The sequence below is a fragment of the Phaenicophaeus curvirostris genome, unplaced genomic scaffold, assembly GCF_032191515.1.
Source record: "Phaenicophaeus curvirostris isolate KB17595 unplaced genomic scaffold, BPBGC_Pcur_1.0 scaffold_115, whole genome shotgun sequence".
Lineage (NCBI taxonomy): Eukaryota > Metazoa > Chordata > Aves > Cuculiformes > Cuculidae > Phaenicophaeus > Phaenicophaeus curvirostris.
Window position 1 is genome coordinate 490,764 of NW_027206736.1, and position 21,802 is coordinate 512,565.

Sequence of the window (21,802 nt, forward strand, 5' to 3'; positions counted from 1 at the left end):
GGAAAATGAAAAGGTCGAAAGGAAAATAAAAAGATTGGAAGGAAAATAAAAAGATCAAAAAGGTCTAAAGGAAAATAAAAAATGGAAAGGGGAATTAAAAAAAGTGAAAAGGGAAATTAAAAAATGGAAAGGAAAATTAAAAAACCGGGGAGGTAAAAAAAATGGGAAAAGAGAAGCGAAAAATCCGAAAGGAAAATGAAAAATGGAGAAGGGAAATCAAAGATCGAGAAGGGAAAAAGGGGAAGAAAAGATGGGAAGGAGAAGAGGGGAAGGGAAATAGGAATGAGGAGGATAATGAGGCTGAGGAGGGGAATCAAACCCCAGAGAAATAAAATCCAGGAGGAAAATTAAGATCCGAAGGCGAATTAAGAAAAAATAACGAAGAATAACGGCGGAAAGGCGGCTAAAAACGCCAAGAAAACGGGACCCGCAATGGAAGCGGCAGCGGCGGCGGCTCCAGCCCCCCCGGCCCCCCCGAAAATCAACCGAACGGGGAAAGGAGCCGAGGGGGGCAAGAAAAAACCGATTGGGGGGGGGGGACCTCGAAAAAAGGGGGAAAAAATCCAAACGGGGGGGGGTTCGAGGGGTTTGGGTTGGGGGGGGGTCGCTCTGGGATGCGATTTGGGGGGGGGGGGTCGGTTTGGGGTCCGATTTGGGGGGGGGGGGTTGGTTTTGGGGTTGGAGGGGGGGGGGTCCGGTTTGGATTGGGGGGTCGGTTCGGTTGGGGGGGGGGGGGGGGTCGCTTTGGGATCCGATTTGGGGTCCCGGAGAGGGGGGGGGGTCGGTTCGGTTGGGGGGGGTGTCGCTTTGGGCTCCGGTTTTGGGGGGGGGGGGGGGGCTCCGATTCGGATTTGAGGGGGGGGGGGGTCGCTTTGGGATCCGATTTGGGGGGGGCGGGGGTCGGTTTGGGATCCGATTTGGAGGGGGGGGGGGTCGGTTTGGGCTCCGATTGAAGGGGGGGGGGTCGGTTTGGGATCCGATTTGGGGTGGGGGGGGGTCGGTTTGGGCTCCGATTTGGGGGGGGGGGGGTCGGTTTGGGCTCCGATTTCGGGGTGGGGGGGGGGGGGGTGGGTTGGGGTCCCCGGGGTGGGGGGGTCGGTGCGGGCCGGGGGGGTCCCGGGGGGGGGTCCCGGGGTGGGGGGTGTCTCGGTGCGGGCGGCGGGCGAGGCGAAGCGGGGGGCTCCGCGCATCCTTTTGTCCTTCAGCGCGTCGGGGCTGACGCACCGCGGGGCTCCGGGCGGCGGGGGGGGGCTCCGCGCCGCCATCCCGCCCTCCTCCTCCTCCTCCTCCTCCTCTTCCTCCTCCTCTTCCTCCTCCTTCAAACCCCTCCTCTCCAACCCAACCCCCCCCCCCCCCCCCCCGAGATAGTTCGGAGCTGCCGCCGCCCCCTCCCGGCCTCCTCCCCTTCTCCTCCTCCTCCTCCTCTGCCTCCTCTTCTTCTCCTCCTCTTCCTCCATTCCTCTTCTCCTCCTCTTCCTTCTCCTCTGCTCCTCATCCTTCCCCCTTGTCCTCCTCCCTGCCTCTTCTCTTCTTCCTCTCTCCCTCCTCCTCCTCCTTCTCTTCTTCTCCTCCTCTTCCTCCATTCCTCTTCTCCTCCTCATCCTTCTCTGCTCCTCATCCTTCCCCTCTCTTCTTCCTTGTCCTCCTCCCTTCCTCTTCTCTTCTTCCTCTCTTCCCCCTCCTCCTTTCCTCCTCCTCTTCCCCCCTTCCTCTTCTTTTCTTCCTCCCTTCCTCTCCTCCTCATCCTCCTCCTCTCCTCCTCCTCTTCCTCCCTTCCTCTTCTCCTCTTCCTCTCTTCCCCCTCCTCCTTTCCTCCTCCTCTTCCCCCATTCCTCTTCTTTTCTTCCCCCCTTCCTCTTCTCTTCTTCCACTCTCCCTCCTTCTCCTCATCCTCCTCCTCTTCCCCCCTTCCTCTTCTCTTCTTCCTCCCTTCCTCTCCTCTTCGTCCTTCTCCTCTCCTCCTCCTCTCCCTCCATTCCTCTTCTTCCTCTCTCCCACCTCCTCCTCCTCATCCTTCTCCTCTCCTCTTCCTCCACTCCTTTTCTCATCCTCTCCTCTTCCTCTTCCTCCATTCCTCTTCTCTTCTTCCTCCCTTCCTCTTCTCCTCCTCTCCCTCTTCCTCATCCTTCTCTTCTCTTCCTCTTCTTCCTCCATTCCTCTTCTCTTCTTCCTCTCTCCCTCCTCTTCCTCTCCTCCTCCTCTCTTCCACTCACCCTTCTCCTCTCCTCCTCCTCTTCCTCCATTCCTCTTCTCTTCTTCCTCTCCTTCTCCTCCTCCTCCTCTTCCTTTTCTCTTCCTCCTCCCTTCCTCTTCTCCTCTTCCTCACCTCCTCCTGTCTTCCTCCTCTCCTCTTCATCTCTTCTCCCTCTCTTCTCTTCTCCCTCTCATATTCCTTATCTTCCTCTCATCCTCCTCTTCACTTCCCCTTCTCTTCTTCCTCTCTTACTCCTCTCCCTCCTCCTCTGTTCCTCCTCTTCTTCCTCTATTCCTCCTCTTCCTCCTTTCCTTTTCTCCCTCCCTTCCTCTACTCTCATTCCTTGCATCCTCCTCTCCTCTTCCTCTTTTCTTCTTCTTCCTCTCTAACTCCTCTTCCTCCTCCTCTCTTCTCCTCTTCCTCTCTTCCTCCTCCTCCTCTCTTCCTCTTCCTCCCCTTCCTCCTCACTCTGGGAATCGTGGGGGGAAGAGGGCTCCGTGGGGTGAGGATGGACGGACAGGTGGACAGACGGACAGCGCCGTGGCTGGAAGGTGATGGGGGGGCAGGGGGGGCAGGGACCCCAACTCACCTCAAACCTCCCACCCCCCTTCACAGGGGAGGGACCAGGGACCCCAGGACCCCAGTGAGGGGGGGGGCCAAATGAGGAGGGTCCCAGGGACCCCAGGACCCCAATAATGGGGGGGGGGGGCAAATGAGGGGGAGGAACCAGGGACCCCAAGACCCCAATAATGGGGGGGACAAATGAGGGGGGGGGACCAGGGACCCCAAGATCTTACTGAGGGGAGTCCCATGGACCCCAGGATCCAGTATCCTCACTGAGGCGGGTCACAAATGGTGTGAGGAGGGGCCAGATACCTCAGGACCCCAATGAGGGGGGGGTCCCAGGGACCCCGAATCTGATGTTCTATTGAGGGGGGGTCCCACAGCCCCCAGTCCCCAATGAGGGGGGATCCCAGGACCCCAAATCTGATGTTCTATTGAGGGGGGGTCCCACAGACCCCAGTCCCCAATGAGGAAGGGGGTTCCAGGACCCCAAATCTGATGTTCTATTGAGGGGGGGTCCCACAGACCCCAGTCCCCACTGAGGAGGGGTGGTCCCAGGACCCCAAATTTGATGTTCCATTGAGGGGGGTCCCTGGGACCCCAAATCTGCTGTCCCCCCAGAGCTGTGGGTTGGACAATTAGTGCTGGCCTGGTAATGAACCCGGGGGGAGTGGAGTGGGGTTGGGGGGGGGGTCCTGTGGGGCTGTGCCCCCCCCCAGGGCCCCCCATGCTCATTGCCCCCCCCCCCCCATTTTGCCATCGGCAGCACCGTCCCAGATCAGCCGAGGTTTAATTAATAGATAACGAGGACAACGGGGCGGGGGGGGGGATCACACACGACTTGGGATGCCAGCAGCGCCGGGGGGGGGGTCCTGGCCCCCCAAGTTTGCAATGAGGGGGGCCCGGGGGGGTCATGAACCCTGGGAGATGCTTTTGGGGGGAGTCAATCTCACCCTAATTATTTGTGGATTCTCTGGTGTATGATACAATTAAGACCTGGGGGGAGCGGGGTTGTCTATAGGGATTTGATGGGGTGTGGGGACCCCCCCCCCCAGCCCTATTTTAGGGTGGAGAGGGGCCGGAGGGGGGGATGGGGACCCCAAGAGTGGGATGGGGACCCCCACAGTGAGATGGGAACCATAGGAGCAGGATGGGACCCCCCAGGAGTGGGATGGGGACCCTTTGGAAGTGGAATGGGGACCCCAAGAGTTGGAGGGAGACCCCCAAGGAGAGGGATGGGCACCTCAGAAGTGGAATCGGGACCCCCAAGATTGGGACAGGGACCTCCCAAGGGTGAGATTGGGGACCCCTGGGATTGGGATGGGGACCCCCAGGAGTGGAGCATCACCCCACGGCGCAGGGGTGGGACGGGATGGGATGGGATGGGATGGAGATAGGGTGGAGATGGAGGTAGGGGTGGAGATGGAGATCAGATGGGATGGGATGGGATGGGATGGGATGGGATGGGGTGGGATGGGATGGGATGGGATGGGATGCCATGGATGGGATGGGATGGGATGGGATGCCATGGATGGGATGGGATGGGATGCGATGCCTTGCTGGGGTTGGATGGGATGCCCAGGGTGGGATGAGATGCCCAGGAAGGGATGGGATGCCCAGGGGGGGTTAGGATTCCCAAGGTGGGATGGGTTGGGATGCCCAGGGTGGGAATCCCCCTCTGGCATGGGACCCACCACCCCTCCGCGTCCCAGGCCACCCAATCCCCGAGCCCCGGGGCCCGTCCCTGGTTGCCCGGTGCCCAGGCCGTGGTCGGGCGGTCGGACACGGCTCCTCGGGCTCCAGCGCTCCCGGAGAGAGGCGGCTCCAGGGCCTCCGGCTCCTTCTCCTGATCGGGATGCCGGGCGCGTGCCGGAGCCCTGGCTCGCTGCCCCGCGCGGCTCTCAAAGGGCCTTTGTGTGCCCCGGAGAGCGGGATTGGCCACTGGGATTGGATCTGGCCTGGGATGGTGGGCAAGGCTGGTCCTGGGGGCTTCATCTGCGGCGCCTCCTGCGTGGTGGCATCAGAGATGGCTTCCGTGGGGCAGAGTTGGTCTCCATGGGGCAGAGTTGGTCTCCATGGGGCTGAGTTGCCTTCCATGGGGCTGCGTTGGTCTCCATGGGGCTGCGTTGGTCTCCATGGGGCTGCGTTGGTCACCATGGGGCTGAGTTGGTCTCCATGGGGCAGAGTTGGTCTCCATGGGGCTGAGTTGGTCTCCATGGGGCCAAGACGGGTTCCACTGAGGTTAACGAGGAGCACGCTGCCTCCCAGACCCTGCGTTCGGTGGCTTTTCCCTGCTGAGATGCTCCACACGCATCCATCTCCGTCCTATCCCAGTGTTGACGCCGGTGGCTGGTGGAGCTCGGAGAACCCGAGCTGGTGGCCGAGTGGGTTGGTGGGAAGGGGCCGGGGGTGGATGCTGACCCCGTCCCCTCGTGGTGCCGCAGGTGGAGGTGGAGGTGGAGAGCATGGACAAGGCGGGGAACTTCATCGGGTGGCTGCACATCGAGGGCGTCAACCTGTCGGTGGCCCTGGTGGAACACGCCCTCTCCAAGGTTCACTTCACCGCCGAGCGCAGCCCCTACTACAAGGCCCTGCTGGCCGCCGAGGACGCCGCCAAGCAGAAGAAGGAGAAGGTGAGCGTGGGGCGGGGGTGTCCCCACCCTGAGAGTGTCCCCCGCCTAGAGATGTCACCACCCCGAGGGTGTCCCCGTGCCAAGAGACGTCCCCAGCCCAAGGGGTGTCCTCATGGCGAGAAGTATCCCCACCCCAAGAGACGTTCTCGCCTCAAGGGAGTCTCCTTGGGAAGGGTTGTCCCCAGCCCCAGCGATCTCTCCACCCCAAGGGACGTACTCGCCCCAAGAGATGTCACCAGGTCATCTGAAGAGATGTCTCCACCCCAAGGGACGTCCCCATGCCAGGAGATGACCTCGCTCTAAGAGATGTCCCCGTGGCAAGAGATGTCCCCACCCCAAGGGGCGTCCTCGCCTCAAGGGATGTCTCCATGGGAAGGGTTGTCCCCAGCCCAAGGAACGTCCCTACACCAGGAGATGTCCCCATGGCAAGAGACGTCTCCACCCCAAGGGACGTACTCACCCCAAGAGGTGTCACCAGATCATCTGAAGAGATGTTCCCACCCCAAGAGGTGTCCTCGCCTCAAGGCGTGTCTCCATATGAAGAGATGTCACCAACCCAAGGGATGTCACCACACCAAGAGATGTCACCGTCTGAAGAGACGTCTCAACCCCAAGGGATGTTCCCACCCCAAAAGGTGTCCTCGCCTCAAGGGATGTCTCCATGGGAAGGGTTGTCCCCAGCCCAGGAGATCTCTCCACCCCAAGAGACATACTCACCCCAAGAGATGTCCTCACCCTAAGAGATGTCTCCACCCCAAGGGATGTCCTCAGCCTAGGAGCTGTCCGCATGGCGAGAGGTGTCCCCACCCCAAGGGACATCCCCGACCCAAGGCTCAAGGCTCCTGGGTGCCAGGGACTCTCCAGTTGCTGGTGCCTTCATCCTCTTGCTGGTGGCTTCAAGCGTGACCATGGGGTCCCCCAACCCGCGTGTTTGTGTCCCCAATCCAGGTGTGGTCCCACTACGAGGAGGCCCCGGTGGAGGAGGTGGTGCCAGTGCTGGAGGAGAAGGAGCGCACGGCCAACTACAAACCTGTCTTCGTGACAGAGATCACGGATGATCTCCACTTCTACGTGCAGGACGTGGAGACGGGTACGGCCACGGGCTGGGTCCCTGTGGACAGTTGGCCCCACAGAGAGTTGGCCCTTGGAGAGTTGGCCCTTGGAGAGTTGACCATGGAGAGTTGTCCTCATGGAGAGTTGTCCTCATGGAGAGTTGTCCCATGGAGAGCTGGCCCATGGAGAGCTGGCCATGGAGAGTTGTCCCCATGGAGAGTTGCCCCATGGAGAGTTGTCCCATGGAGAGCTGGCCATGGAAGTTGTCCCCATGGAGAGTTGTCCCCATGGAAAGTTGTCCCCGTGCAGAGTTGTCCCCATGGAGAGTTGTCCCCATGGAGAGTTGTCCCATGGAGAGCTGGCCATGGAAGTTGTCCCCATGGAGAGTTGTCCCCGTGCAGAGTTGTCCTCATGGAGAGTAGGCCCCATGGAGAGTTGTCCCCATGGAGACCTGGCCCTATGCAGAGTTGTCCCCATGGAGAGTTGTCCCCATGGAGAGTTGTCCCCGTTGAGAGTTGTCCCATGGAGAGTTGTCCCGTGGAGAGTTGTCCCATGGAGCGTTGTCCCCATGGAGAGTTGGCCATGGAGAGTTGGCCCCATGGAGAGTTGTCCCCATGGAGAGTTGGCCATGGAGAGTTGGCCCCATGGAGAGTTGGCCCCATGGAGAGTTGGCCATGGAGAGTTGGCCATGGAGAGTTGGCCCCATGGAGAGCTGGCCATGGAAGTTGTCCCCACAGAGAGTTGTTCTCATGGAGGTTTGTCCCCATGGAGAGTTGTCCCCATGGAGAGTTGTCCCATGGAGAGTTGTCCCCATGCAGAGTTGTCCCCATGGAGGGTTGTCCCCATGGAGATCTGGCCGCAGAGAGCTGTCCATGGAGAGCTGTCCCCAGGCAGAGCCGTCCCACGGCCGTTGTCCCTGTCTGCAGGGGCGCAGCTGGAGAAGCTGATGGAGAACATGCGAGCCGAGGTGGGCAACCACCCTCCGGTGGAAGGCGCCTACGCCCCGCGCCGCGGGGACTTCTGCATCGCCAAGTTCGTCGATGGAGAGTGGTGAGCAGGAGGTCCCACCCCCCCCAACCCCGTGAGGGGCCGTGGGGCGCGGCTGCCCCATGCCGAGGGGGTGCTTGGGGGTGACCCCCCACCCCATCGTGCTCCTCAGGTACCGGGCCCGGGTGGAGAAGGTGGAGTCACCAGCCAAAGTCCACATCTTCTACATCGACTACGGCAACGTGAGTGTCGCCCCAGGGGGGCCACAGGGGGACCTCCACGTCCAGCCGTGCGGGGAGCCCACCATGAGATCCCACCACCCCTGGGTCCCCTCCCAACGCTGGTATCACGGAGCCCACCATGAGATCCCACCACCCCTGGGTCCCCTCCCAACGCTGGTATCACAGAGCCCACCATGAGATCCCATCACCCTTGGGTTCCCTCCCAGCGCTGATATCACGGAGCCCACCATGAGATCCCATCAGCCCTGGGTCCCCTCCCAACGCTGATATCACGGAGTCCACCATGAGATCCCACCACCCCTGGGTTCCCTCCCAACGCTGATATCAATCACGGAGCCCACCATGAGATCCCATCAGCCCTGGGTCCCCTCCCAATGCTGATATCATGGAGCCCACCATGAGATCCCATCAGCCCTGGGTCCCCTCCCAACGCTGATATCACGGAGCCCACCATGAGATCCCACCACCCCTGGGTCCCCTCCCAACGCTGATATCACGGAGCCCACCATGAGATCCCATCACCCCTGGGTCCCCTCCCAACACTGGTATCATGGAGCCCACCATGAGATCCCATCACCCCTGGGTCCCCTCCCAACGCTGGTATCATGGAGCCCACCATGAGATCCCATCACCCCTGGGTCCCCTCCCAACGCTGATATCACGGAGCCCACCATGAGATCCCATCACCCTTGGATTCCCTCCCAACGCTGATATCACGGAGCCCACCATGAGATCCCATCAGCCCTGGGTCCCCTCCCAGCGCTGATATCACGGAGCCCACCATGAGATCCCATCACCCCTGGGTCCCCTCCCAGTGCTGATATCAATCACGGAGCCCACCATGAGATCCCACCACCCCTGGGTTCCCTCCCAACGCTGATATCATGGAGCCCACCATGAGATCCCATCACCCTTGGGTTCCCTCCCAACAGTGATATCACGGAGCCCACCATGAGATCCCACCACCCCTGGGTTCCCTCCCAACGCTGATATCACGGAGCCCACCATGAGATCCCACCACCCCTGGGTTCCCCCCTGGTTCTGACCCCGTGGAGCCCCCGGGTGTCCCCTCAGCCGCGGTCGGTTGTCCCCCCGCAGAAGGAGACGCTCCCGGCCTCGCGGCTGGCGGCGCTGCCCCCGCCCTTCAGCACCCGCGTCCTCCCCGCCCAGGCCACCGAGTACAGGTTCGCCTTCATCCAGGTGCCCCAGGACGTGAGTACGGGGACTGGGGGGCAGTGGGGGGGAACTGGGAGCTGCTGGGAGCACTGGGAGCTTGATGGGAAAGATTGGGAGGTGATGGGAGCACTGGGAGATGATGGGATGACTGGGAGGTGATGGGATGACTGGAAGATGATGAGATGATTGGAAGATGATGGGAGCACTGGGAGATGATGGGAGGACTGGGATCTAATGGGAGCACTGGGATGCAATGGGATGACTGGGAGATGATGGGAGCACTGGGAGATGATGGGAGGGACTGGGAGCTGATGGGAGCACTGGGAGGCGATGGGAGGGACTGGGAGATGATGGGAGCACTGGAAGATGATGGGGGAGTTTGGAAGATGAGATGATTGGAAGGTGATGGGAGCACTGGAAGATGATGGGATGACTGGAAGATGATGAGATGATTGGAAGATGATGGGAGCACTGGGAGATGATGGGAGGGACTGGCAGGTGATGGGAGGGCTGGGAGGTGATGGAATGATTGGAAGTTGATGGGAGCACTGGGAGATGATGGAATGACTGGGAGATGATGAGATGATTGGAAGATGATGGGAGCACTGGGAGGTGATGGGAGCACTGGGATGTGGCAGGAGCGCTGGGAGGTGGTGGGATGACTGGGATGTGCTGGAGCACTGGAAGATGATGGGATGATTGGAAGATGATGGGAGCGCTGGGAGATGATGGGAGCACTGGGAGGTGATGGGGTGACTGGAAGATGATGGGAGCACTGGAAGATGATGGGATGACTGGAAGACGATGGTGGGGGCTGGAAGATGAGATGATTGGAAGATGATGGGAGCACTGGAAGGTGATGGGAGCACTGGGATCTGATGGGAGCACTGGGAGATGATGGAATGACTGGGAGCTGATGGGATGACTGGGAGCTGATGGGGTGACTGGAAGATGATGGGACCACTGGGATGTGGCAGGACCACTGGGAGGTGATGGGACCACTGGGAGGTGATGGGATAACTGGGATGTGCTGGGAGCACTGGAAGATGATGGGATCACTGGAAGATGATGAGACGATTGGAAGATGATGGGAGCGCTGGGATGTGATGGGAGCACTGGGATGTGCTGGGAGTACTGGAAGATGATGGGGTGACTGGAAGATGATGAGATGGTTGGAAGATGATGGGCCTGCTGGGAGCTGCTGGGATGACTGGGAGCTGCTGGGAGCACTGGGAGCTGCTGGGAGCAGTGGTGTGGGCGCCGCAGGAGGAGGCGCGGGCGGACGCGGTGGACAGCGTGGTGAGGGACATCCAGAACACCCAGTGCCTGCTGAACGTGGAGCTGCTGGGCCCCGGCTGCCCCCACGTCACCCTCCAGTTCGCCGACTCCAAGAGCGACGTGGGGCTGGGGCTCGTCAAGGAGGGGCTCGTCATGGTGGAGGCGCGCAAGGAGAGGCAGTTCCAGAAGGTGGTACGTGCTGGGGGCACTGGGAGGCGCTGGGAGGGGGAACTGGGACGGATGGGGGGGCTGGGAGGGGATGGGGGGCACTGGGAGGAGATGGGGGGCACTGGGAGGGGACTGGGAGGGGGAACTGGGAAGGATGGGGGGCACTGGGAGGGGATAGGGGGCACTGGGAGGAGACTGGGAGGGGGAACTGGGATGGATGGGGGCGCTGGGAGGGGATGGGGGGCACTGGGAGGGGACTGGGAGGGGGAACTGGGACGGATGGAGGGGCTGGGAGAGGATGGGGGGCCACTGGGAGGGGATGGGGGGCACTGGGAGGAGACTGGGAGGGGGAACTGGGAAGGATGGGGGCGCTGGGAGGGGATGGGGGGCACTGGGAGGGGACGGGGGGCACTGGGAGGGGACTGGGAGGGGGAACTGGGAAGGATGGGGGCGCTGGGAGGGGATGGGGGGCACTGGGAGGGGACGGGGGGCACTGGGAGGGGACTGGGAGGGGGAACTGGGAAGGATGGGGGGCACTGGGAGGAGATGGGGGGATCTGGGAGGGGACTAGGAGGGGGAACTGGGAAGGATGGGGGCGCTGGAAAGAGATGGGGGGATCTGGGAGGGGACTAAGAGGGGGAACTGGGATGGATGGGGGGGCTGGGAGGGGACGGGGGGTGATGGGAGGGACTGGGGGATTCGGGGGGGGAACTGGGAGGGGATGAGGGGAACTGGGAGGTGGTGGGAGGGATCTGGGGAATAAGGGGGTGCCGGGGGTCCCCGGGTGACCCACCTCCTGCCCCCTCAGATCACCGAGTACCTGAACGCCCAGGAGACGGCGAAGAGCGCACGGGTGAGACTGGGGGGACCCCAACTCTGGAGTCACTCCCGATTAACCCCCCCATTTCTGGAGTCACTCTGGATTCACCTCCCTATTTCTGGGGTCACTCCGGATTCACCCCCCTATTTCTGGGGTCACTCCAGATTAACCCCTTCTATTTCTGGGGTCGCTCTCGGTGTGGGACCCCAACTCTGGGGTCACTCTGGATTCACCCCCCCAATTTCTGGGGTCGCTCTGGATTCACCCCCCCTATTTCTGGGGACACTCCGGATTCAGGGCCCCCATTTCTGGAGTTAATCCAGTTCACCCCCCCCTGTTTCTGGGGTTGCTCTGGGTGTGGGACCCCAACTCTGGGGTCACTCTGGATTCAGCCCCCCTATTTCTGGGGTCGCTCTGGGTGTGGGACCCCAACTCTGGGGTCACTCTGGATTCAGCCCCCCTATTTCTGGGGTCGCTCTGGATTCACCCCTCTATTTCTGGGGTCACTCCAGATTCACCCCTCCTATTTCTGGGGTCACTCTGGGTGTGGGACCCCAACTCTGGGGTCACTCTGGATTCACCCCCCCCTATTTCTGGGGTCACTCTGGATCCAGGGCCCCTATTTCTGGAGTTAATCTGGATTCACCCCCCCTATTTCTGGGGTGACTCCGGATTCCCCCCATCAATCCGGGGTCCCTCCGGTTCTGACCGCCCCCCATCTCTTGCAGCTCAACCTCTGGCGCTACGGCGACTTCCGCGCCGACGATGCCGACGAGTTCGGCTACGGCCGCTGAGGGACCCGGAGCCCCCTCCCCACCGTGTCCCGCCTGGGGGGCCGGGGGGGGCACCCCAGCTCCCCAAGCCCCCCTCTCCGTCCCGTGTCCCCCCCACGCCCCCCCGGGCTGTATTTAAAGCTTCGAGGCCCAATAAATGTAGTGGAACGTTGGCGTCGGGGGCTTCCTGGAGGGGTTCCTGCCACCCACCTGGGGACCAACCATGGAAACCAACCCTGGGAACCAACCATGGATTCCATCACTGGGACCCAACCGTGGATCCCAACCCTGGATCCCAATCCTGGGACCTTCTGGGAGGGGGAGGTGGTCTCTGGGGAGCATCCTGGGACCCATCACTGGGGCCCAACCATGGATCTCAATCCTGGACCCAACCATGGAATCCATCATTGGGATCCAACCTTGGTTCCACCCATGGATCTCAACCATGGATCCCAACCCTAGGACCTTCTAGGAGGGGGAGGTGGTCTCTGGGGAGCATCCTGGGACCCATCACTGAGACCCAACCATGGCTCTCAATCCTAGGACCCAACCTTAGTTCCATCCAGGTATCTCAAGCCTGGGACCAACCCTGGATCCCAACCCTGGGACCTTCTAGGAGGGGGAGATGATCTAGGGGGAGCGTCCTGGGACCCAACCATGGATCCCAACCCATCACTGGGGCTCAACTTTGGTTCCACCCATGGGTCTCCTCACTGGAACCCAACCTTGATTCCACACAGGGATCTCAACCCTGGATCCCAACCCTGGATCCAAACATGGATCTCAACCTTGGGTTCCAAACCTGGAGCCCAGTCCTGGGACCCAAACCTGCACCCAACCCCAGGTTCCAACCCATGGGTCTCAAGCTTGGGTCCAACCCATAGATCTCAAACCTGGACCCCAGTACTGGGAGCCAACCTTGGTTCCACCCATGGATCCTGATCCCAGGACTCAACTCTGGGTCTCAAAATCCCCAGTCCTGGGATTCAACCTTTGATCTCAACCCTGGGACCCAACCTTCGTTCTACCCATGGATCTTGACCCTGGATCCCAGTCCTGGGACCCAAACTCCAAGTTCCAACCCATGGGTCTCAGCCTTGGGTCCAACCCATAGATCTCAACTCTGGGATCTGAAACCTGGACCCCAATCCTGGGACCCAACCCACAGATCTCAGCCCTGGGACCCAACCCTGGTTCCACCCACGGATCCTGATCCCAGGACTCAACCCTGGGTCTCAACCCTGGACCTCGTTCCTGGGATCCAACCCTCGATCTCAACCTGGAGTCCCAACCTTGGTTCTACCCATGGATCTCGACCCTGAATCCCAGTCCTGGGACACAAACCTGGATTCCAAACCTGGACCCAAGCCCCGGGTTCCAACCCATAGATCTCAACTCCGGGATCTCAAATCTGGACCCCAGTCCTGGGACCCAACCCACAGATCTCAGCCCTGGGACCCAACCTTGGTTCTACCCACAGATCCTGACCCTGGGACTCAATCCTGGGTCTCAACCCTGGATCCCAACCTTGGTTCTACCCATGGATCTCGACCCTGGATCCCAGTCCTGGATTCAAACCTGGACCCAAACCCCAGGTTCCAACCCATGGGTCTCAACCTTGGGTCCAACCCATAGATCTCAACTCTGGGATCTCAAACCTGGACCCCAATCCTGGGACCCAACCCATGGATCTCAGTCCTGGGACCCAACCCTGGTTCCACCCATGGATCCTGATCCTGGAACTCAACCATTGATCTCAACCCTGGGTCCCAACCCATGAATCTCAACCCTGGATCCCAACCTTGGTTCTACCCATGGATCTCGACCCTCGACCCCAGTCCTGGGACCCAACCCTTGCCCCCCATGCAGTCTGGGCCGCCCCGCGGAGGGTCCCCAACCCCGTCCCAAGCCCCGGAGACGCTGTCTCCATCCACGGGGACACCAGTGAAGGGCCCCTGGGTGGTGGCCCCGTCCTCGGTGTCCCCAGCGGCATTGATCGACGGCTGAGATTGGGGGTGGGGGTGGGGTCACCCGTGTTCCCGAGGGGCTAATTATAGGGTGGCGCTAATTGAGTCGGAACCCAATTACAGCAGAGCGCCAGGTTCAATAATTAACGCCGACCAACGATCGTAATTAATGGAAGAGCTGGGAGTGGGGGTGGGAAGGTGGCCCTGGGCCATGGGGGGGGGGCTCCTGGGTTGATGGGTTCCTAGGGGTCTTGGGGTACCTCAAGGTGGGTCTGGTGGGCTTTGATGGGTTTTGAGGGGGGTTCTGGGGGTCTTTGGTGGGATTTGGGGGTCTTTGATGGGTTCCTGGGGGTCTTGGGGTATCTCAAGGTGGGGTCTGGTGGGCTTTGATGGGTTTTGAGGGGGGTTCTGGGGGTCTTTGGTGGGATTTGGGGGTCTTTGATGGGTTCCTGGGGGTCTTGGGGTATCTCAAGGTGGGTCTGGTGGGCTTTGATGGGTTTTGAGGGGGGTTCTGGGGGTCTTTGATGGGTTCCTGGGGGTCTTGAGGGTATCTCAGAACAGTTCTTGGAGTCTTTGATGGGTCTTCAGGGTATCTCTGAGGGGTTCTGAGGGTCTTTGGTGGGTTCCTGGGGGTCTTGGGGTATCTCAAAGGGGGTCTGGTGGGCTTTGATGGGTTTTAAGGGGGGTTCTGGGGGTCTTTGGTGGGATCCTGGGGGTCTTGGGGTATCTCGAGGGGGGTCTGGTGGGCTTTGATGGGTTTTGAGGGGGGTTCTGGGGGTCTTTGATGGGTTCCTGGGGGTCTTGAGGGTATCTCAGAGCAGTTCTTGGAGCCTTTGGTGGGTCTTCAGGGTATCTCAGAGGGGTTCTGAGGGTCTTTTCTGGGTTCCTGGAGATCTTGGAGAATCCAAGGGTCCCCAGTGTTCCCAGTACCACCAGCCAGGGGACACCAGAGCCCCCCAAGGCAGGGGACCCTGTGGGCTGTACTGGGCAGTATTGGCCTGTGCTGGGTGGTGCTGGGCTGTACTGGGCCATACTGGGTGGCACCAGTACTGGGATGTACTGGGAGGTACTGGGAGGTACTGGGAGGTACTGGGCGGTGCTGGGCTAACTGGGAGGTACTGGGTGGTGCTGGGCTGTACTGGGAGGTGCTGGGCAGTACTGGGCTGTACTGGGCTGTACTGTGTTATACTGGACTGCAGTGGGAGGTACTGGTCTCTACTGGGTTGCACTGGGCTGTGCTGAGCAGTACTGGGCCATACTGGGAGGTGCTGGGCTGTGCTGGGAGGTACTGGGCTGTACTGGGAGGTACTGGGAGATACTGGGCTGTACTGGGCTGTGCTGGGAGGTACTGGGCTGTACTGGGCAGTTATACTGGTTATACTGGACTGAAGTGGGAGGTACTGGGCTGTACTGGGTTGCACTGGGCTGTGCTGAGCAGTACTGGTGGCACCGGGCTGTACTGGGCTGTACTGGGCTGTACTGGGCGGCACTGGGGCCGCAGCGGGTTCCGACAGCGGGGAAAGAGCGACCCCCAGCGGCCGCTCCGAGCCCAGTCCCACCAGTCCAGTCCCACCAGTCCATCCCAGTCCCACCAGTCCCACCATCCCAGTCCCACCATCCCAGTCCCGCCTGTCCCACCAGTCCGAACATTCCCTCCCAGTCCATCCCAGTCCCACCAGTCCCACCAGTCCATCCCAGCCCAACCATCCTAGTCCAACCATTCCATCCCAGTCCAACCATTCCATCCCAGTCCATCCCAGTCCGACCACCCTATCCCAGTCTGTCCCAGTCCAGCCACCCCATTCCCATCCAGCCATCCCATTCCAGTCCATCCCAGTCCAACCACCCCATCCCAGTGTAACCATCCCATCCCAGTCCAACCACTTCATCCCAGTCCACCCAGTCCAACCATTCCATCCCAGTCCATCCCACTCCAATCACCCCATCCCAGTCCATCCCAGTCCAACCATTCCCCCCCAGTCCATCCCAGTCCAACCATTCCCTCCCAGTCCATCCCAGTCTAACCATTCCATCCCAGTCCATCCCAGTCTAACCATTCCATCCCAGTCCATCCCAGTCTAACCACCCCATACCAGTCCTTCCCAGTCCATCCCAGTCCAATCACCCTATCCCAGTCTAACCACCCCATCCCAGTCCATCCCAGTCCAACCAGTCCCTCCCATTCCCTCCCAGTCCCTCCCAGTCCATCCCAGTTCACCCCATTCCAACCATTCCCTCCCAGTCTATCCCAGTCCATCCCAGTCCAATCACCGTCCCCTTGTCCCCCTGTCCCTGTGTCCCCATGGTGGGGGGGGGGGGTGTCTCTGTCCCCCTGTCCCCACGGGGTGTCTGTCTGTCTGTCTGTCTGTCCCTCCCCTCCCCTCCCCCCCCGCTATTTTTAGCTCCCGCGTGTTTCCAGGGGAACCCGGTGACGCAGGGACCTCAATGCGGCCCGAGCGCGCGGGAGGGGCCGGACCCCCCCCCGAACCCCCCCCGGGACCCCCCGGGACCCCCTGGACCCCCCCCGACCCCCCCGAACCCCCCCCGGGACCCCCCCGGAACTGAGACCCCCCGGAACCGCGACCCCCCGGCACAGGGGCCCCCCCGGAACCCTCTCGGAACCCCCCACGGGTCCCCCCCGGAATAGGGACCCCCCCGGAACAGGTAGGAATGGGGAGGGGAGGGGGGGGTGGGAAGGGATCCCCCTGTGTGCCCCCCACCCCCACCCCTTGTCCCCCCCACGCTCCCCCCCTGCACCCCTCCCCTTTCCAGGAATCCCCCCTGCACCCCCCAGCACAGGAATTTGGGGGGGGATCCCCCTGTGTGCCCCCCCCAGGGATGTCCTTGCCCCCCCCCCCTTCCAGGATCCCCCTGGGACCCCCCCCTCACTCTAACCCCCCTCCCACCCCCCCCCAGCACATGTAGGAATTGGGGGGGGGGGCAGACCCCCCTTTCTCCCTCCCCTCGGTGCCCCCCCGGGACCCCCCCAGACCCCAGAACCCCCCCAGCCCCCCAAAATCCCCGGGGATCCCAGCCAGCACCCCCCCCCGCCCAAGCACCCTGCCCCCCCCCGGCCCCTCCTGCCCCCCCCCCAAATCCCCCCTGCACCCACAAATCCCTGGGCCCCCTGTACCCCAAATCTATGTGCTCCCTGCACCCCAAATCCTTGTGCCCCCCCCAAATCCCCCTGTACCCCAAATCCTCGTGCACCCCCACACCCCAAATTCCCATCCCCTCTGCCCCCCAAATCCCTGCGCCCCCGGGATTCCTGGGCTGCCCCCCCAGACTCCTCCAACCGGGGGTCCCCCACCTCCTCCCCCAGCCCCCCCCCCCCCCGCCCGTGCCCCCAAAACTGTCCTGGCTGCCTCTGGAGGGACCCGCGTGTGTCCCCCCCGCCGGGACCCCCGGCCCTGGGGTGCAGTGGGGAGGACGAGGGGGCTGGGGGACCCCCCAGGCTGCAGGGCGCTGGCCCCTCTGGCCTCTCCATCCAGCTCTGGCCCCTCCGGCCCCTCCATCATCTCCATCCCCTCCATCCATCTCCGTCCCATCCATCCATCTCGGTCACCTCCATCCCCTCTGTCCATCTCAGTCCCTTGTCCTCTCCATGACCTCCATCCCCTCCATCCATCTCCATCCCATCCATCCATCTCCATCCCATCCATCCCCTCCGTTCCCTCTGTCCATCTCCATGTCCTCCATCCATCTCCGTCCCATCCATCCACCTCTGTCCATCTCCATCCCCTCCGTCCATCCATCTCCATCCATCTCCATCTCCTCCATCCATCTCCGTCCATCTCCGTCCCCTCCATTCATCTCCATCCCCACTGTCCATCCCCATTCCCTCCACCCATCTCCATCCCCTCTGTCCATCTCTGTCCCCTCTGTCCATCTCTGTCCCCTCCATCCGTCTCCATCCCCTCCATCCATCTCCATCCCATCCATCCCCTCTGTTCCCTCTGTCCATCTCCATGTCCTCCATCCATCTCCGTCCCATCCATCCACCTCTGTCCATCTCCATCCCCTCTGTCCATCTCCATCCTCTCCATCCATCTCCATCCATCTCCATCTCCTCCATCCATCTCCGTCCATCTCCGTCCCCTCCATTCATCTCCATCCTCACTGTCCATCCCCATTCCCTCCACCCATCTCCATCCCCTCTGTCCATCTCTGTCCCCTCTGTCCATCTCTGTCCCCTCTGTCCATCTCCATCCCATCCATCCATCGCTGTCTCATCCATCCCTCTCCATCCCCTCCATCATCTCCATCCCCTCCATCCATCTCCATCTCCATCCCCTCAGTCCATCTCCATCCCATCCATCCATCTCAGCCACCTCCATCCCCTCTGTCCGTCTCAGTCCCTTGTCCTCTCCATGACCTCCATCCATCTCCATCCTCTCTGTCCATTGCGGTCCCCTCCGTCCCATCTCCATCCCCTCCATCCATCTCCATCCCCTCCATCCATCTCCATCCTATCCATCCCCTCTGTTCCCTCTGTCCATCTCCATGTCCTCCATCCATCTCCGTCCCATCCATCCACCTCTGTCCATCTCCATCCCCTCCGTCCATCCATCTCCATCCATCTCATCTCCTCCATCCATCTCCGTCCATCTCCGTCCCCTCCATTCATCTCCATCCCCACTGTCCATCCCCATTCCCTCCACCCATCTCCATCCCCTCTGTCCATCTCTGTCCCCTCTGTCCATCTCCATCCCCTCCATCCACCTCCATGTCCTCCACCCATCTCTGTCCCCTCCTTCCATCTCCATGTCCTCCACCCATCTCTGTCCCATTGATCCATCTCGGTCACCTCCATCACCTCTGTCCATCTCAGTCTCCTGTCCTCTCCATGACCTCCATCCATCTCCATCCCCTCTATCCTCTCCATCTCCTCCATCCCTCCATCCCTTCTGTCCCCTCCACCAATCTCTGTCCATCTCCATCCCCTCCATCCATCTCTGTCACCTCTGTCATCTCCACCACCTCCATCCCTTCTGTCTCCATCCATCTCCTTACACTCCGTCTCCTCCTCCGTCTCAGTCCCCTCCACCCCCTTCCGTCCCCTCGGACAAGGACGGACAAAGCGTTTCCCAGCAGGAGCTGGTGGTGGCCAAGAAGATCCCAGAGGTGGCCACCACGTGGTTGTCCATTCTGGCCCCACCGGGCAAGGGGAGAAGAGACCCACCAGATCTTCGGATCATGGAGATGGGGATCTGGAGTTGAGAGGATGGGATGGAGACGGGTCTGTGGGATGGAGATGATGGGATGGAGATGATGGATGGAGATGGGGCTGTGGGATGGAGATGATGGGATGGAGATGATGGGATGGAGATGATGGGATGGAGACAGGGCTGTGGGATGGAGATGATGGGATGGAGATGATGGGATGGAGACAGGGCTGTGGGATGGAGATGATGGGATGGAGATGATGGGATAGAGACAGGGCTGTGGGATGGAGATGATGAGATGGAGATGGAGATGATGGTATGGAGACAATGGGATGGAGATGGGGATGCAGGATGGAGATGATGGGATGGAGATGGAGATGGAGATGATGGATGGAGATGATGGGATGAAGATGGAGATGATAGGATGGAGATGGAGATGATGGGATGGAGACGATGGGATGGAGATGGAGATGCAGGATGGAGACAATGGGATGGAGATGGAGATGATGGGATGGAGATGATGGGATGGAGATGATGGGATGGAGATGGGGCTGTGGGATGGAGATGATGGGATGGAGATGATGGGATGGAGATGATGGGATGGAGACAGGGCTGTGGGATGGAGATGATGGGATGGAGATGATGGATGGAGACAGGGCTGTGGGATGGAGATGATGGGATGGAGATGATGGGATAGAGACAGGGCTGTGGGATGGAGATGATGAGATGGAGATGGAGATGATGGTATGGAGACAATGGGATGGAGATGGGGATGCAGGATGGAGATGATGGGATGGAGATGGAGATGGAGATGGAGATGGAGATGATGGGATGGAGATGATGGGATGAAGATGGAGATGATAGGATGGAGATGGAGATGATGGGATGGAGACGATGGGATGGAGATGGAGATGCAGGATGGAGACAATGGGATGGAGATGGAGATGATGGGATGGAGATGATGAGATGGAGATGGGGATGCAGGATGGAGATGGAGATGATGGGATGGAGACAATGGGATGGAGATGATGAGATGGAGATGGAGATGCAGGATGGAGATGGAGATGGTGGGATGGAGACGATGGGATCAGATGGAGATGGAGATGTTGAGATGGAGCTGATGGGATGGAGCTGGGGCTGTGGGGTGGAGCTGGTGACGTGGGATGGAGCAGGGCCCCCTGCGCTGCAGCAGGGTTGGTGCCACCTCACCTCCGGTTCCGACAGGAGCCGGTGTGGAGCCTGCCTGCCCTGCGGTGGCCCCGGGAGCCCTTGTCCCTGTTGTCCCCTCCAGACACCAGGAGGCCTGGAGGTCCCAACGCCACCGGCCACCGCGCCGAGACCTCAGCAGCAGCTCTGGGGACCCAGCTGGAGGGACGGGAGCTCGGGAGCCGACACCTGGAGCATCTCTGTCCCCATCCCTCTGTCCCTTGTCCCCAGCCCTCTGTCCCCATCCCCCTGTCCCTTGTCCCCAGCCCCTCACCTCTGTCCACATCCCTCTGTCCCTTGTCCCCAGCCCCTCACCTGCGTCCCCATCCCTCTGTCCCTTGTCCCCAGCCCCTCACCTGTGTCCCCATCCCCCTGTCCCTTGTCCCCAGCCCCTCACCTGTGTCCTCATCCCTCTGTCCCTTGTCCCCAGCCCCTCACGTGTGTCCTGTGTCCCCAGCCCTGTCCCATGTCCCCGTGTCCCAATCCCTCTGTCCTCTGTCCCCATCCCTCTGTCCCTCATGTCCCCCCTTCTCTCCCACGTCCCCCCCCTTGTGTCCCCCTCAATCTGACTGGTGTCCCCTCTCCCCACACAGCTCCGATGTCCCCAGCGTCACCCAGGACCCCCATATCCCGGGCAGGGTCACCTCTGGGGGTGCAGCTGAGCCCCCCCAGCCCCCCCGGGGGTCCCTGTCCCCCCCCCGTCCCCCCGTCCCTGTCCCTCTCGGCTCTTTTTGCGGTCTGGGCTTGCTGTTCCTCCCGGCAGCGTCAGGAAGCCCTTACCCCAAAAAGGATCCGCGGGGGGCCCCGAGCGCCGGGGGGGACCCCAAAGCTGAGCCTGGGGGGGACCCCGAAAGGTGAGTCTGGGGGGGGACCCCAAGTGTGAGTCTTGGGGGGGGACGCCGGAAGGTGAGTCTGGGGGGGCCCTAAAAGCAGCACGGGGACAGTGGGGACACCCCGTCTGCACCCAGTGAGGAGCAGCCTTGGGGGGGACCCCAAAATAGGTGAGTTGGGGGGTGGGGGGGCCCAAAAGTTGGGCAGAGGGGGTGGGGGGACCCCGGTGGCCGCAGGAGCAGCTTGGGGACGGGGGGGACAGTGGGGACAGGGCACCCCAGTTGCACCCAGCGAGAAGCAGCTTCGCCTTATGGGGGGGACCCCGAAACAGGTGAACTGGGGGGATATGGGGGTCCCCAACCCCGGGCAGTTTGGGGGGGTGGGGGGACCCCAAGAGTGTGTGTGTGGGGGGGGAGGTGGGGGGTCCCAGCACCCTTTGGGGGGGGGGTGACAGCAGTGGGAGGGGACACTGAGCCGGTGTCACCCAAGGAGGAGCCTGACCCCCCCCCGCCATTGACCTGGGACCCCAGACCCCTCCATCCTCCCCCTTTGACTTGACCTCCCCCCTCTTTATCTGGGACCCCCGAGCTCCCCTCTCCGAGCCCTGGGACCCCCTCCGAGCCCCCCTCATTCACCTGGGACCCCCCCCGAGTCCCCCCATTCACCTGGGACCCCCCCGAGCCCCTTCCCCCCATTGACTGGGACCCCCACCCTCCCCAGCTCCCCTCGGGTCCTCCAGCCCTGC

At 61.5% G+C, this 21,802-nt stretch overlaps 1 protein-coding gene across 1 annotated transcript in view; it reads left to right on the top strand.

The window, feature by feature from the left end:
- The window catches only part of SND1 (staphylococcal nuclease and tudor domain containing 1), a 100,266-nt gene extending 88,206 nt beyond the window's left edge, over nucleotides 1-12,060 (top strand). Inside the window, exons 17-24 of the mRNA XM_069882302.1 lie at nucleotides 5,203-5,391; nucleotides 6,340-6,481; nucleotides 7,371-7,494; nucleotides 7,604-7,673; nucleotides 8,772-8,885; nucleotides 10,116-10,319; nucleotides 11,104-11,148; nucleotides 11,844-12,060. Of these exons, the coding sequence (XP_069738403.1) occupies nucleotides 5,203-5,391; nucleotides 6,340-6,481; nucleotides 7,371-7,494; nucleotides 7,604-7,673; nucleotides 8,772-8,885; nucleotides 10,116-10,319; nucleotides 11,104-11,148; nucleotides 11,844-11,909 (954 nt within the window). The 3' untranslated portion in view covers nucleotides 11,910-12,060. The remainder of the gene's footprint in view (nucleotides 1-5,202; nucleotides 5,392-6,339; nucleotides 6,482-7,370; nucleotides 7,495-7,603; nucleotides 7,674-8,771; nucleotides 8,886-10,115; nucleotides 10,320-11,103; nucleotides 11,149-11,843) is intronic.
- Nucleotides 12,061-21,802: the final 9,742 nt, after the last annotated feature.